General features: G+C 50.8%; 1 protein-coding gene across 1 annotated transcript in view; it reads right to left on the reverse strand.

Moving 5' to 3' along the window:
- Nucleotides 1-165: 165 nt before the first annotated feature.
- Nucleotides 166-12,809, reverse strand: part of dok7b (docking protein 7b) — a 23,244-nt gene continuing 10,600 nt past the window's right edge. Inside the window, exons 6-14 of the mRNA XM_084465344.1 lie at nt 11,064-11,183; nt 8,587-8,691; nt 7,501-8,006; nt 7,033-7,407; nt 4,890-4,961; nt 4,096-4,153; nt 3,778-3,957; nt 2,435-2,629; nt 166-1,650 (exon numbers count right to left, since the gene is read on the reverse strand). Coding sequence (XP_084321470.1) covers nt 1,517-1,650; nt 2,435-2,629; nt 3,778-3,957; nt 4,096-4,153; nt 4,890-4,961; nt 7,033-7,407; nt 7,501-8,006; nt 8,587-8,691; nt 11,064-11,183 — 1,745 coding nt within the window. The 3' untranslated portion in view covers nt 166-1,516. The remainder of the gene's footprint in view (nt 1,651-2,434; nt 2,630-3,777; nt 3,958-4,095; nt 4,154-4,889; nt 4,962-7,032; nt 7,408-7,500; nt 8,007-8,586; nt 8,692-11,063; nt 11,184-12,809) is intronic.

The following is a 12,809-nucleotide window of genomic DNA, read 5'->3' on the forward strand; positions in this document are numbered from 1 at the left end:
GACGATATTCTGAATCTCAAACGACTGCGTCGGGTTCTCCGACGTCTCTGGTTCTTCCACTTCCACAGCAATCTGAAGTAGACTGAACCGCGACATGGAGGAGAAAGGGATTGTTGCCTGCGATTGTCTCCCGCCGGAGCCTGCCCGCTGTCCACTGCCCGCTGCCACGGTGGTGGTGCCTCGGCAGCGGGGGTTCCGGCGGGAGACAATCGCGGGCAACAATCCCTTTCTCCTCCATGTCACAGTCCATGTACTTCAGGGAATCAAAGCCAAAGTTCCTTTCCCCCAATTCCTTTTCAACCATGGCTGAGATAACCCCCCACTATGAGTCTCGTTGTGGAAATACCAGACGTCAGAGAACCCGACGCAGTCTTGTCTTTTCAGCAAATGCAAGCTTGCCTTATTGTGTTGCGTGTTATGTGCCATAACACCAACAGCAGAACAGTTATCAAAATAACAAAGAAGTGTACAACACTTGTGTTACAGTGTGTGTGTACACACACACACACACACACACGTAGCTCATTGTCTCATTGGTGGGCCAAATTCTCTGGGCGGGCAAAGCAGAGAAAGGGGAGGTAACGTCCCCACATGACTAAATACAGGGAAAATTCCAAATCGGCGTGTCTGAGCTTTGTTTTTTCAAAGAAAGAGCAGGATACCTAAAGCTCGTTTTACACCTAACGCCATTTCTAGCTACTGGGGGAGCATAGGCAGGCTAGGGGAATATTAATGTTAGAAAACCTCAAAGTGAAACTTTCATGCCATGAGACCTTTAACAACTTTCCTTTCATCGCTCCCGTTGCCCTCTCGGCAGAGTAGTTGAACTAACGATGAACACACTAGCTCTCTGATTGGCTGAACGTGAACCACATGGGGCCCAATCAGAACTGATTATCCGAGGCTCCCGTGTAGATCGGAAGCCTAAACACGGAACCGCAAACGGTTTGTCTAGAAAAAGACGAGTGTGATCTCCCGTGAAAAATCCTTTAGTTTCCTTGATGTTGCAACTCAAGCGCGATAAACATGATTTAACTTCTATTCACTCGCTGTTGTTTGAGGCCACAGTCGTCTGGATTACTCTCTGTGTGAGACTATGGATACAACTTGGCTTGTTGAGTTCAATTCTACATCATTCGCGCATTCTATGCTGCAGCCAAGTTGGGTGACTGACGTTAGGTATTTTTCGTCTTGCCCTTTATCTGATTGGTTTCAGCGAGGCCCTCACCATGTGAAACACAAGTTTGTTTAATTCTTCCCTTTAGGTGAATGCACTTGATATTGTAGAAGGTGTACAGTAATGGTGACTGTGCTGTCTCTCAGGGATGGCAGAAATCTGTTACCCCTTTATTTTTGAGTTTGTATTGGTGTCATTAACTCAAAATGGATTCGAGAGATTAGACAGGCATTCCAATCACTGCCAGACAAAGTATATGCACAGTTAGCAACTTCAATACATTTGGTTCCGTATGATAAAAAAAAAAAAGAGCTCTAAGTCCAGGTGTGAGGTCGGGGGTCAGGTGAGTGCCTCCCTCTGACCCCCCAGCAGACTGTGCCTGGCGTCCCTCCGCTGGCCGTAAGCCAGCATCGCTTCCTGCCCCGTTTCCATGGCAGCCATATCAAGGTGAGTGTACCTGACGACAGAGTCCCCTATAGAGACGACAAACGCACAGAGAGGAGGAGGCGTTGGTGCATCAGACGTGACATTTACACCGAGGGCGTTTTGCAAACGCTTTTACCCGAGGCCACTTACAATAAGTACATCTGTCAGAAAAAAGAGAAACAACAATATATCACTGTCGGGATGTTCATAGAACCAAGTGCAAAGCACTTACAATTGGTAGGTGAACCCATTCCCCGTATACAACACAGATAGCAAGGATAAGACGCTACACAATGTACTGGTCTAAGTACTATTTTTAAGTGCCAGGACGTACAACATGCAAAGTGTGTAAGGGGGGGTGGGGGGGCTATGCAGAGTCTAGGTGAACTCTGACTCTGCATACACACGCTTATTGTATGTTGTACGTCCTTGCACATTGTGTAGCATCTTATCCTAGCCTTCCTCACAGTAAAGCACAATGCAGGGAGAGAAGAATGAGTGACAATAGCCTTAAACTATGAACACATCAGAGCTCAGCAGAGTGCGGTTAACAAGACTCATACATAGAGCAGCATTAACCCGTTACAAAACTGAGCTGAGGGAACGACTATTATGGAGCCTTGATTAGAGATTACAAATCAATTTTAACCCATTCACCTCAAACAAATGTTAATTAAATGGTGAACGGACTGCATTTATAAAGCGCTTCACCTAACATTCACCCATTCATGCACACATTAACACACCGACGGCGACGTCAACCACGCAGGGCGACAGCTGGCCGGTCAGGAGCCGGTGAGCAGTGAGGGGGTCTTACGACGAGGTGAGTACCTCTCAGAGCGCTGGGCGGTCTGGGGGCCGGGTAAGGGCCGGGGTGGGCCTTCAGGTGGAGCTCCATGCTGAGCAGCGCTCTCCGGCTCTCGGCCACGGCGGGGCTCATGGGGACGTTGACGTAGTTGGCCGTCCGGAGGAGCCTCCGCTCCAGGGAGGGGGAGAGCATCACCTCCGGGGGACTGTGGAACACGCCTGGGGGACAAAGAACCACCGCGTGACCTAACGGGGCGGGATGCCCGGCTCAGGAGGTATAGAGCGGTGGTGTCGGCTGGTAACCGGAAGGTTGCTGGTTCGATCCCCCCGGCTCCTCCTCCTCCTAAGCGGAGTGTCGAGGTGTCCCTGAGCGAGACGCCCTCACCCTGACTGCTCCCTGACCCGCTGGCTGTCGCCTTGCGTGGCTGACACCGCCGTCGGTGTGTGAATGGGTGGATGTTGGATCAGTATTGTAAAGCGCTTTGAGTGGCCACCGGTCAGAGAATTGTGACATAAATGCAGTCCATTTTACCATTCAACTTATCTTTTAAATCTGTGTTATATAATGGACTGCATTATTACCACACTTTTCTAACCAGTGGCGCGCTTTACAATATTGCTTCACATTCATTCATGCACACACCAACGGCGGAGTCAGCCACGCAGGGGGCCAGCTCGCTCGTCGGGAGCAGTCAGGGTGAGGGCGTCTCGCTCAGGGACACCTCGATACTCCGCTAGGAGGAGCCGGGGATCGAACCAGCAACCTTCCGGTTACCAGCCGACCCGCTCTACCTCCTGAGCCACACGCCGCCCTGAGATGCTATCGCTGCTAGCTAGCTCGGTGCTACTGTGCATCTTCCTAGTGTAAGGTATAACTTCAACCATTACATGTAGACCTGGTTCTTCATTATAGTATACTGTGATCACCGCTGCAGGCTAAAGTCTTGGAAAATCTGTCCTAGAAATTCAATACGCAAGATTGAAAGATAAAGAACTGCATATTACTATTTATTAAAAAAACGATTTTGTTTTTGTCATTTCCACAGTGTGGCCTTGAGTCCTGAGATAATACCAGCTCCTGGCTCAAAGGGTGGGTTTTATCTATTAAAAGTCCCTTGTATCTCTCAGGCTTCACCAAGGGCACTATTCATATTCTTCTACAAGGGATTCAACAGCACAGAGGAAGGATTAAGACCGAATAACAGGCGAGATAAGGCGGCCGCCACTGAATCGCATCTGAGGACGAGAACAGCGAAATTGCTTTAGCTTTGTGACGTCTTGACTGTACTACTTCTCTTTGATGCCCCCTCAAGGTTACCGGGTGTAGTAGACTCGTTCTCTACGCGACGATCGCATTATGCTCTTACCTGCCGGTGGCATTTGGTGCGGGCAGGGTGCTTTAGCTGGAGCGGTATAATGGAGTGAGGGCGGCAGGTAGGGCTGTGATCTCCGCGGATCCATCAGGAGCTTGATAAGGCCATCGGACCCCCCGGCGTCTCCCCGCCCCCGCCCCCACCCGGCGGTCGCCGCGCCGTCTGAGCACGCCGCTGAATGAAATCACTCGTTTAGACTTCAAGGCGACTGACACGGCTCTATGGGATGACTTTTGAATGTCTCACCGTGCAAACACAGACTTGATGTATGTACACGCACGCACGCACGCAAACACACAGACGTACACACACCTGATGTACGCGGACCGCCGGCGTTGGGTAAAAGTTCTGGAGGAAAATAGTTTGAGACCTGAAAGGTGAAAAGGTGAAAGTTAAAATATGACATGTCTTTTGAGGAACGGTGGGAAAATACCTCAGCGCTCAGAACTGCTTTCTGATGGCGTTTGTTCCACTCAAGTGTGGCTGGGTGAGGCTGCCACACACACACACACACTTACTCTTTCTCACACACGCACACACACAAACTCTTTCTCACACACACACACACACACACACACACACACACAAACTTACACACACACACACACAAACTCTTTCTCACACACACACACAGACACACTTTCTCTAATGCACACACACACTCTTTCTCTCACACACACACACTTTCTCACACATGCACACATACACACACACACACACACAAACTCTTTCTCACACACACACACACACACACACAAACTCTTTCTCACACACACGCACACACTTTCTCTAATGCACACACACACACTCTTTCTCTCACACACACACACACTTTCTCACACATGCACATGCACACATACACACACACAAACTTACACACACACACACACACACACACAAACTCTTTCTCACACACACAAACACTTTCTCACACATGCACACACACACACACACACACTTGCTCTTTCTCACACACACACACACACACACACACCCTCCCCACACACACACACACACACACACACACACACACACACACACCATCCTAAGTTGTTTAGGCGGTGGCCTTGCGGTCCGTAACCGAGTTAGAGCGGTGATCATCTCACCTGCGCGCGGCCCTCCCCTCCACACCCCCGCCACTGCTCCGGTATGATGTAGTTGTCCAGCGCGTGGGCGCACTGCAAGGGGGTGGGGGGGGGGGGGAGGGAGACGCACCGCAACGGCTGATTAATCACAATTGTGACTTATTTTTTTAAAACATTTCCAGTCAATTTTGCGGCCGTCTGACTCTGGCTGTCAGTGTCGGCGCGTTGAAAAGCGCGAAGCGGACGGATCCATCAATCTTGTGTGCGGTGCCTGCAGAGGAAGGCGATCTGTCATCGACGCGGAGTCGAACCACATCAAAGTGGCGAGTGAGAGAGAGAGGAGTGAGAGAGAGAGGAGAGTCCACTGTGCGTGCGAAAGACGGCCGTTGCCGCGCGGAGGTTGTTAATAAGGAGACTGACAGGCAGGGAGAGTAAAAACCGTTGCGGGCGCGATGTCATGGTTACCGAGAGGAGGAAATAGATCCGAGCCGCCAGAGAGCCCCATTAGAGGTGAGGGGTGGCGGACGGCTCTTTGTGGCGCGATGCGCGGGACTGGTGTTTCACGGCCAAGGGCCCAATTTGGCAATTTCTCCTACTAGTGTCTGCTACGCGTTGTTAATTCATAGTCTGTGTGTGCGTCGACGCAGCTTACAGGAACACGACGCGGCGCCTGGAAACTGAAAACATGAGACTTCTGTGTATAGGATCTATTTAACATAATGTTTAGAGCATAGAGCATTGAAAAGTTTGAACCAAAATGACACGAGGGAAAACAAGCAGGGAAAATGTAACATTTAGCGCACAATATTCTCGATTCTACTTTTGTTGTATTGTGTAGGTGTGTGAAATGTATTATGCAAAGCATAACTCTATCATCACCCCCATAGTTCTACTCTAGGATGATGTATGACTTTAATATTTACCCATAATGGTGACTTCCAACACTTTATAATAACGTTGGGTGATAAGTCATTTAGAAGCCTTTACTGAATAATGCTAACTCGTCAACACATTAATATTCATTTTCAGATGAATAAGTGAAAGGTACCCGCCCATCCAGTGGACAAACCACTGGTAGGCTGGTCTATCCATCAATCATCTGGGTGGACACTTGTTGTGAGTTCACTAGAGGGTCGGTATTGAGATCAATCCATCATTGACTAAAGGCTAATAATCTACTCATGATAGGACGTTATTTTTAAATTAAATTAAATTTATATTGTGAAAAATAACAAACGTCCTAAAATATTTACCTTGAAGCAGAACTGGAATACTTTGTGATGTGTGCTCTCTCCGCGCGCAGGGGGGGGTTTGGGGGGGGGGGACTAATCGGCCCCCCCCTGTGGGTCCATGCTGCCTTCTTTATTGTCACGCTCATCTCTGACGATCAGTGGGTGCGCTCCACTGGGTGTACGGCGCCTTATTTATGTGAGGTTCCCCGCAGCGAGACGTCGGCCCCGCCGGCGGAGCGGCGCGAGATGAAACGGGTCCCGGCGTGACGGGACACGAGCGCCGGCGTCACGCCGCCGACGGCAGCGGATAATAAAAAAATAAATAAAAAAAGGAACGCGACGACTGCGTGTAGTTTGTCGTTGTTTGATGTCGCTAAATTATATATTTGCAGTAGCAGCATCCCCAGAAAGTGACGGGAAGAGCTGAGGAGTGGGAGTTCGTCAGGGACATGAATTCAGAGGATGTTAGCTCGAGGGGGGAGGGGGGGGGGGGGGAGAGGGGGGGGAGAGGGGGGAGGGTAATAAGCGATCTGCATAACGACTTGCTTGTTCTCCCGCGTTTCATTTTCGAAACTCAAACGTTTGCAAAACATTCAACTTTGTTTTTGCTTGTGGTGCAATAAATAAATTAATCTACAAATGTAATTAAATATGGAAATAAATGTTCATCAAAGCCCAGACTCCCGGTTCTAATTAGTGATATTGTATTGTTTATATATACGGACTGAGTGCATAGAATCCCAAGACTAACTGCTAGTCAAAAAACAATTTCTCCTTGTGTTTGTGTGTGTGTGCACGTGTGCATGCGCACACGTGCGTTTGTTTGTGTGCGTGCCTGTGCCTGTGCCTGCGCGTGCGCGTGTACATGTCCCCCCATAGATGATCCCCCCCCCCGCTCCTCTGATGAGGAGCCGTGTGTAGACAGTGTTTACCTGAGAGCCTCCACAGGCGGGACGTCCTGAGAACAGCAGCCTCCGGCCGCCGCAGCGCCCCGCCCCGTCCACAGGGGGCGCCCGTTCCCCGGCCCAGGAATGAGAGGAGTGCGGGCCCCGCCCCCACAGGAGGGAGAGTTCCGCTGGGCTGTCCCCGGGCCCCCGTCCCCCGCCGACGCCCCTCCGGTCCCGCCCCGTCGCCGGGGGCCCTCCCCGCGGGGCCGGGCCCTGGAGCAGGCTCCTGGGGGTGTCGTAGCAGGGCCGGAGGGGCGGCCCCCCGGGCCCCCCCCCGGGGACGTGGTACTCGTCCGCCAGCCGGGCGAAGGCCCCGGAGTCGGCGGTGGAGGGGCGGGAGGCGGGGCCGGGGGCGGGGCTCTGGGCGGGGCGGCGGAGGGGGGAGGAGGCGGGGGGCAGGGGAGGCGGGGAGGCCGGCGGTGGCGGGGGGAGGAGGAGGAGGAGGGGGGGGGCGTGGCGGGGGAGGGGGGAGGTGGGCCGCGAGGAGGAGGAGGAGGAGGAGGAGGAGGGGAACGGGAGGCTGGCGGCCGAGCCGAAGTCCTCGGCCCCGCCCTGGCTCGCCGCGTCCAGGCTGCCGGCGTAGGAGGCGGAGCTCCCGGAGGACGCCACCCCGATGCCGCTGTCCAGGGAGTTCTGCCGCCCGCTGTCGTGGAGGCCGTGCGCCGCCAGCTGATTGGACGAGGACGGGCAGAGGGCGGGGCCCCCGGCGGCGGCGGCGGCGGCGGCGGCGGTGTAGAGCGCGCCGTCGGAGGCGGTCAGCAGGGCCTTCAGCGCCGAGGAGGAGGAGGAGGAGGAGGAGCTGCTCACCGGAGTCTCGTTGGAGAGGCGGGAGCGAGTCGCCGTCGGCTCCGCCCACGCCAGGAGCCGGCTGCCGTAGCTGGAGTCTGATTGGCTGGACGAGGAGCTGGAGATGCTGCTGTGGTCGTCCCCGGCGACGGTGCTGCAGCTGTAGGTGGAGGCTGCGGGCGGAGCCGCAAGGGATCAGACGCTTTAGGCTATTGATCCGGTGGTTGGAAGGTGATTTATAAAACGCTCAGAGGGCCGTATTGGAGAACATGTGTTCGCCCGGGGTGACGCAGCATCCAACCCGACATAGTCTACGCGTTTATTGCAAAGTTTCCCCTTAGGTAAGGTAAGATTAAATAAGATTAACTTTATTAATCCCCGATACCATCGGCTGTCTCATCAGTATGTAGGAAAAGCAGATTAGAAAGCTTTGAATGGTAACTTCCATAATGAGAATTATAAATATCGTTAGCCTCATAGCATAATTTCCTGAGTCATGGCTGACTGGCTGACATGACGGCTGACATGACTCGTGGCTTCTACGTACAGAGAACATGTTAATAATGATCATCACAAGCACTGAGCTCTGTGTAGTGGGTTAGGGTTAGAGGCCTGAGTCTGGGATAGAGAGGGTACCTACCGAATGCTGCACCCTACGATATGCAGAGAACATGTTAATAATGCTGAGTGTGAACACGGTCTCTGTGTAGAGGGTTAGGGGGCCTGAGTCTGGGCTAGAGAGGGGTGAGTTACCCATGCTGCACGGCCGGCTGCAGTGGGACAGCAGGCTGAGCCTCTTCTCCAGCTCCATCTCCTCCTGATTCATCTGCTCCTCTGATGAGGAGGGGGTGGAATCCCCTATAGGGGAGACACACACACACACACATACACATGCACACGCACGCACACACGCAGTCATACATGCGCAGGCACGCACACACACACACACACAGAAACAAGGAGGAATTGGTTTTGGATACCAGTTCATCTTGTGAATGAAGGCAGAACATCATCAGAGTGAACCGCTCTTACGTGCTGAATGCTAACTAGACACACACACACACACACACACACACACACACTTCCCACAAGCACAAACGCACACACATACAAACTTCTGCTTGCACACACCCACACCAACCACACACACACACACCGACACGTGCACACACACAAGTGAGGGCAGTGAAACAGCTCCTAGCTCAGTACTAGTGGGGGGTTATAGGTGGGTATTGTGTATCCGGTGAGAGGCTGAGAAGGCAGCTGCCAGCCATCTCCTGTCTGTCAGCAGTGAGGCTGTGGTCTGGTGTGGATGAACCAGTCTGAGCTTCAGGTAAACTCTCCTCCTCGTTCATCTCCCCCAGCAGTTCATTAACTCCTCTGCATAAGAGCAGAGCTTGCACAGCTAAAATACTTTTTAATTATGTTGGGCTCTTACTCGAGGCTTAAACACAGAGACGGGGGATTATGGATCTGTTGTAATATCGTGCTGGATAGACCATAATCTGCTGAATAATTATGCTGATATTACCATCCGGAAGGATGCAGGAATCGCGCTCTCTTCTACACATTCAGAGAAAGTTTTGATTCAAACATGGTCAGTAAGTTTAAGCACGTTGTTGGAATTTCAATAGGCTATTAAGGATTTAGACTTTTACACAAGCTCAATAAAAGATAGTTTACGCACAATGAATGGTGAGTCTTTCAGTCGTAATGGACGGCCTGGTGCTTCTGAGATGTGATGGGAACACGTTCAAAGAGCACCTTATCATTATTCATCGTGACACATGTCGAATAAGTTCTAATTTAATTTATTCTGGGTTCACGCCTTTCTCTCCAAGGGTGGATATTGGAACTTAACCATGAATATACATATATAAATATACATATATATACATATACATATATATACATATATTACCATTTTTCTTTTTATACATTTTTATTTCATTCACGTATTAACATAAGGAATTGTTTGCGGCAGAGAATTCTATTTACCCCTCGACCACGACGGGCAATAAGCTCTCAGAGGAGATGGATGGACTGGTGGATCTCTATTTAATAGCGATCCCAGGAGTCCATACTGTTAATAAATAAGTTGCGTGACTGATCTATAAGTGGATCTCATACAGTGCATTTCCTATAAACAAACTGAATCGCCACATGTGATTGGTCGATCCTGTCAGAGAAGCGCTATTGGAGGGCATCAATCCTGGACGTGTGTGTGTGTGTGTGTGTGCGTGTGCGTGTGCGTGTGTGTGTGTGTGTGTCAGCCTCTAGAGTTTTAGCAGCAAAGTGCTGAAGATACAACATGCACGTACACACACATACAAGTGCACACACATACAGACAAACATGCATGCTTACACACAGACACACACACACACTCTTCACTCTCTCTCTCTCTCTCTCCAGCAGAGACACACACACACACACACACACACACACACACACACACACACAGGGTGACCCTCACACCTGAACCTCATCAAAGCCTGACCCCTGTGACAATCTCTCTAGACCAGAGGCACGTGGCGGCTAAAGGTTGTAATAAACAGCCAATGAAACGCTGGCAGTATAGGTCAAAGGTCATAAGGTCAGAGGGCTGAAGGTGAAGACACATTTCAACACACAGTCCACACTAAAACCTGGCAACGCAAACATTATGTCTGCCTGTGAGCGTCCAAAGAACACACAGTATGTGTTTAACCTGGCTCACAATGTAGCAATGTTACACTGCATGTGTGTGTGTGTCGGAATGTGCATGCGCGTGCTTGTGTGTGAGTGTGTGAGTGTGCATGTGTGCATGCGTTTGCATGTGTGTGTTTGCATGTGTACGGGCCCACGCGCGTGTGTGTGTGTGCGTGCGTGCATGAGTGTGTGCATGTGAGAGAGTGAGAGTGAGAGTGAGAGCGAGAGATGTTTGTGTGTGCTCTTGCGTCCATGTGTGTGTGTGCGTATGAGTGTGTGTGTGTGTGTGAGTGTGCATGTGTGCATGCGTGCGTGTGTGTGTTTTCATGTGTGTGTTTGCATGTGTGCGGGCCCACGCACGTGTGTGTGTGTGTGTGTGTGTGTGTGTGTGTGTGTGTGTGTGCGTGCGTGCATGTGAGAGAGTGAGAGCGAGAGACGTTTGTGTGTGCTCTTGCGTCCATGTGTGTGTGTGCGTATGAGTGTGTGTGTGTGTGTGTGTGTGTGTGTGTGTGTGAGATGGAGGGAGTCGGGGGTCCCACCTGGCATTGGGGGTCTGGGGCCGCGCTGCGCCCGGCCGGGGGAGACCCCCCTCACGATGCAGTCCAGGTGGAAGCTGATCTGCTCCCCCTCAGCGGAGGACAGGTAGAACACACCGGACCCTGGGGGGGGGGGGGGGGAGAGAGGGACGGCAGATGGTCAGACACAGTGGGTGAGGGAGAGAGAGAGAGAGAGAGAGAGAGAGAGAGAGAGAGAGAGAGATGGAAATAGAGAAAGGTAAAGCTGGAGAGAGAGGTTAAGAGAGAGAGAGAGAGAGAGAGAGAGAGAGAGAGAGAGAGAGAGAGACGAGAGAGAGAGAGAGAGAGAGAGACAGAGAGACAGAGAGAGAGAGACAGAGAGAGAGAGACAGAGAGAGAGGTAAAGATGGAAATAGAGAAAGGTAAAGCTGGAGAGAGAGGTTAAGAGAGAGAGAGAGACAGAGAGAAAGAGAGAGAGAGAGGTAAAGAGGTAAAGATGGAAATAGAGAAAGGTAAAGCTGGAGAGAGGATAAGAGAGAAAGAGAGAGAGAGAGAGAGAGAGGTAAAGATGGAAATAGAGAAAGGTAAAGCTGGAGAGAGAGGTTGAGAGAGAGAGAGAGAGAGAGAGAGAGAGAGAGAGAGAGAGAGAGAGAGAGAGAGAGAGGGGGGGGAGGGAAAGAGAGAGAAAGGTAAAGAGAGAAAAATGGAGAAAGAGAAAGGCCGCAATTGATAGAATCCACTTTTAGTGGTTTTGGGTGTAACAGGATAAAATAACTGTCTTTGGGGTCGTTCCACCTGCACACCGTGTGAGGAGCAGACGGAGGCGAGGGCAGACCATGAAACACCCGCAGGCGCCAGTGAAACAGAAGGGACGGCTTCATGTCTCCTCTCTAGCGCCGACGCAACGGCACCATAAACACGGCGGGCGCACCGGCGGCGCCGTGATCAACCAATCTGTGTCAAGTCGAGGCGATGTTTACGAGGCGCCTGATCGTTACTTGTAAATCAGCGTGGAGTTGAGGCTGTTTACCCTGCCTGCCCGCGTGAGTTAAATCCATTCCTCACTGGAGAGCGGCCCGCAGGAGTGTGCAAATTACCGGGCGCGCATTCAGTGTGTGTTCTACCAAATAAATGAAATCAAATCCCTGGAATCTGTGGTTTTTCTTATTTTCTTCAGGGTTAATGTCTTCAGTTTCTCCGCACTGATGCAAACATGTGAATAAACAAACAAAGTGCACGGAAAAATAAGTCGACACCCTCAAGCTGTGGGGAACTAACAACAACGGCTGTAAAATAAAGCATTTTAGGTTTGAGGTGGGGAACGGGACGATAAGAAAAGTTAACAAGGAGCTTAACTAGGGCACTACGAATAAAAAAAAATGTTATTCCCTTATGCATAAAACTTTATACATTTATAAAATCTAAAACGCATTAAAAAACAAACATTGAGAACTAGTTTGAAATCAAAGTGGTCTTTTTCTAATGAAGGCAGCAGATAGGAGGTCAGGTGATGCATAGGTGCTGCATATGTAGGGGAGGAACTTGTTTAATGGCTGCGAATTTCATTTATTTGATAAATGAGGCCGGGAAGCTGCGATTCCCTTCACGGGAAAGTGTTCAGTCCAAAGAGGGCTGCAAGATTAAGCTTTTGGTTTGGAAACATTGAACAATCCAGGAACAGTTTAACTGTAATCATCGGGCCATGAGGGTAATGTATGCCTAAAGCAATTTAGTCTTCTGTATTGTAACATTGCCTTTGTGAATGTTAAA

The sequence above is a fragment of the Micromesistius poutassou genome, assembly GCF_964030765.1.
Source record: "Micromesistius poutassou genome assembly, chromosome: 3".
Classification (NCBI taxonomy): Eukaryota; Metazoa; Chordata; class Actinopteri; order Gadiformes; family Gadidae; genus Micromesistius; species Micromesistius poutassou.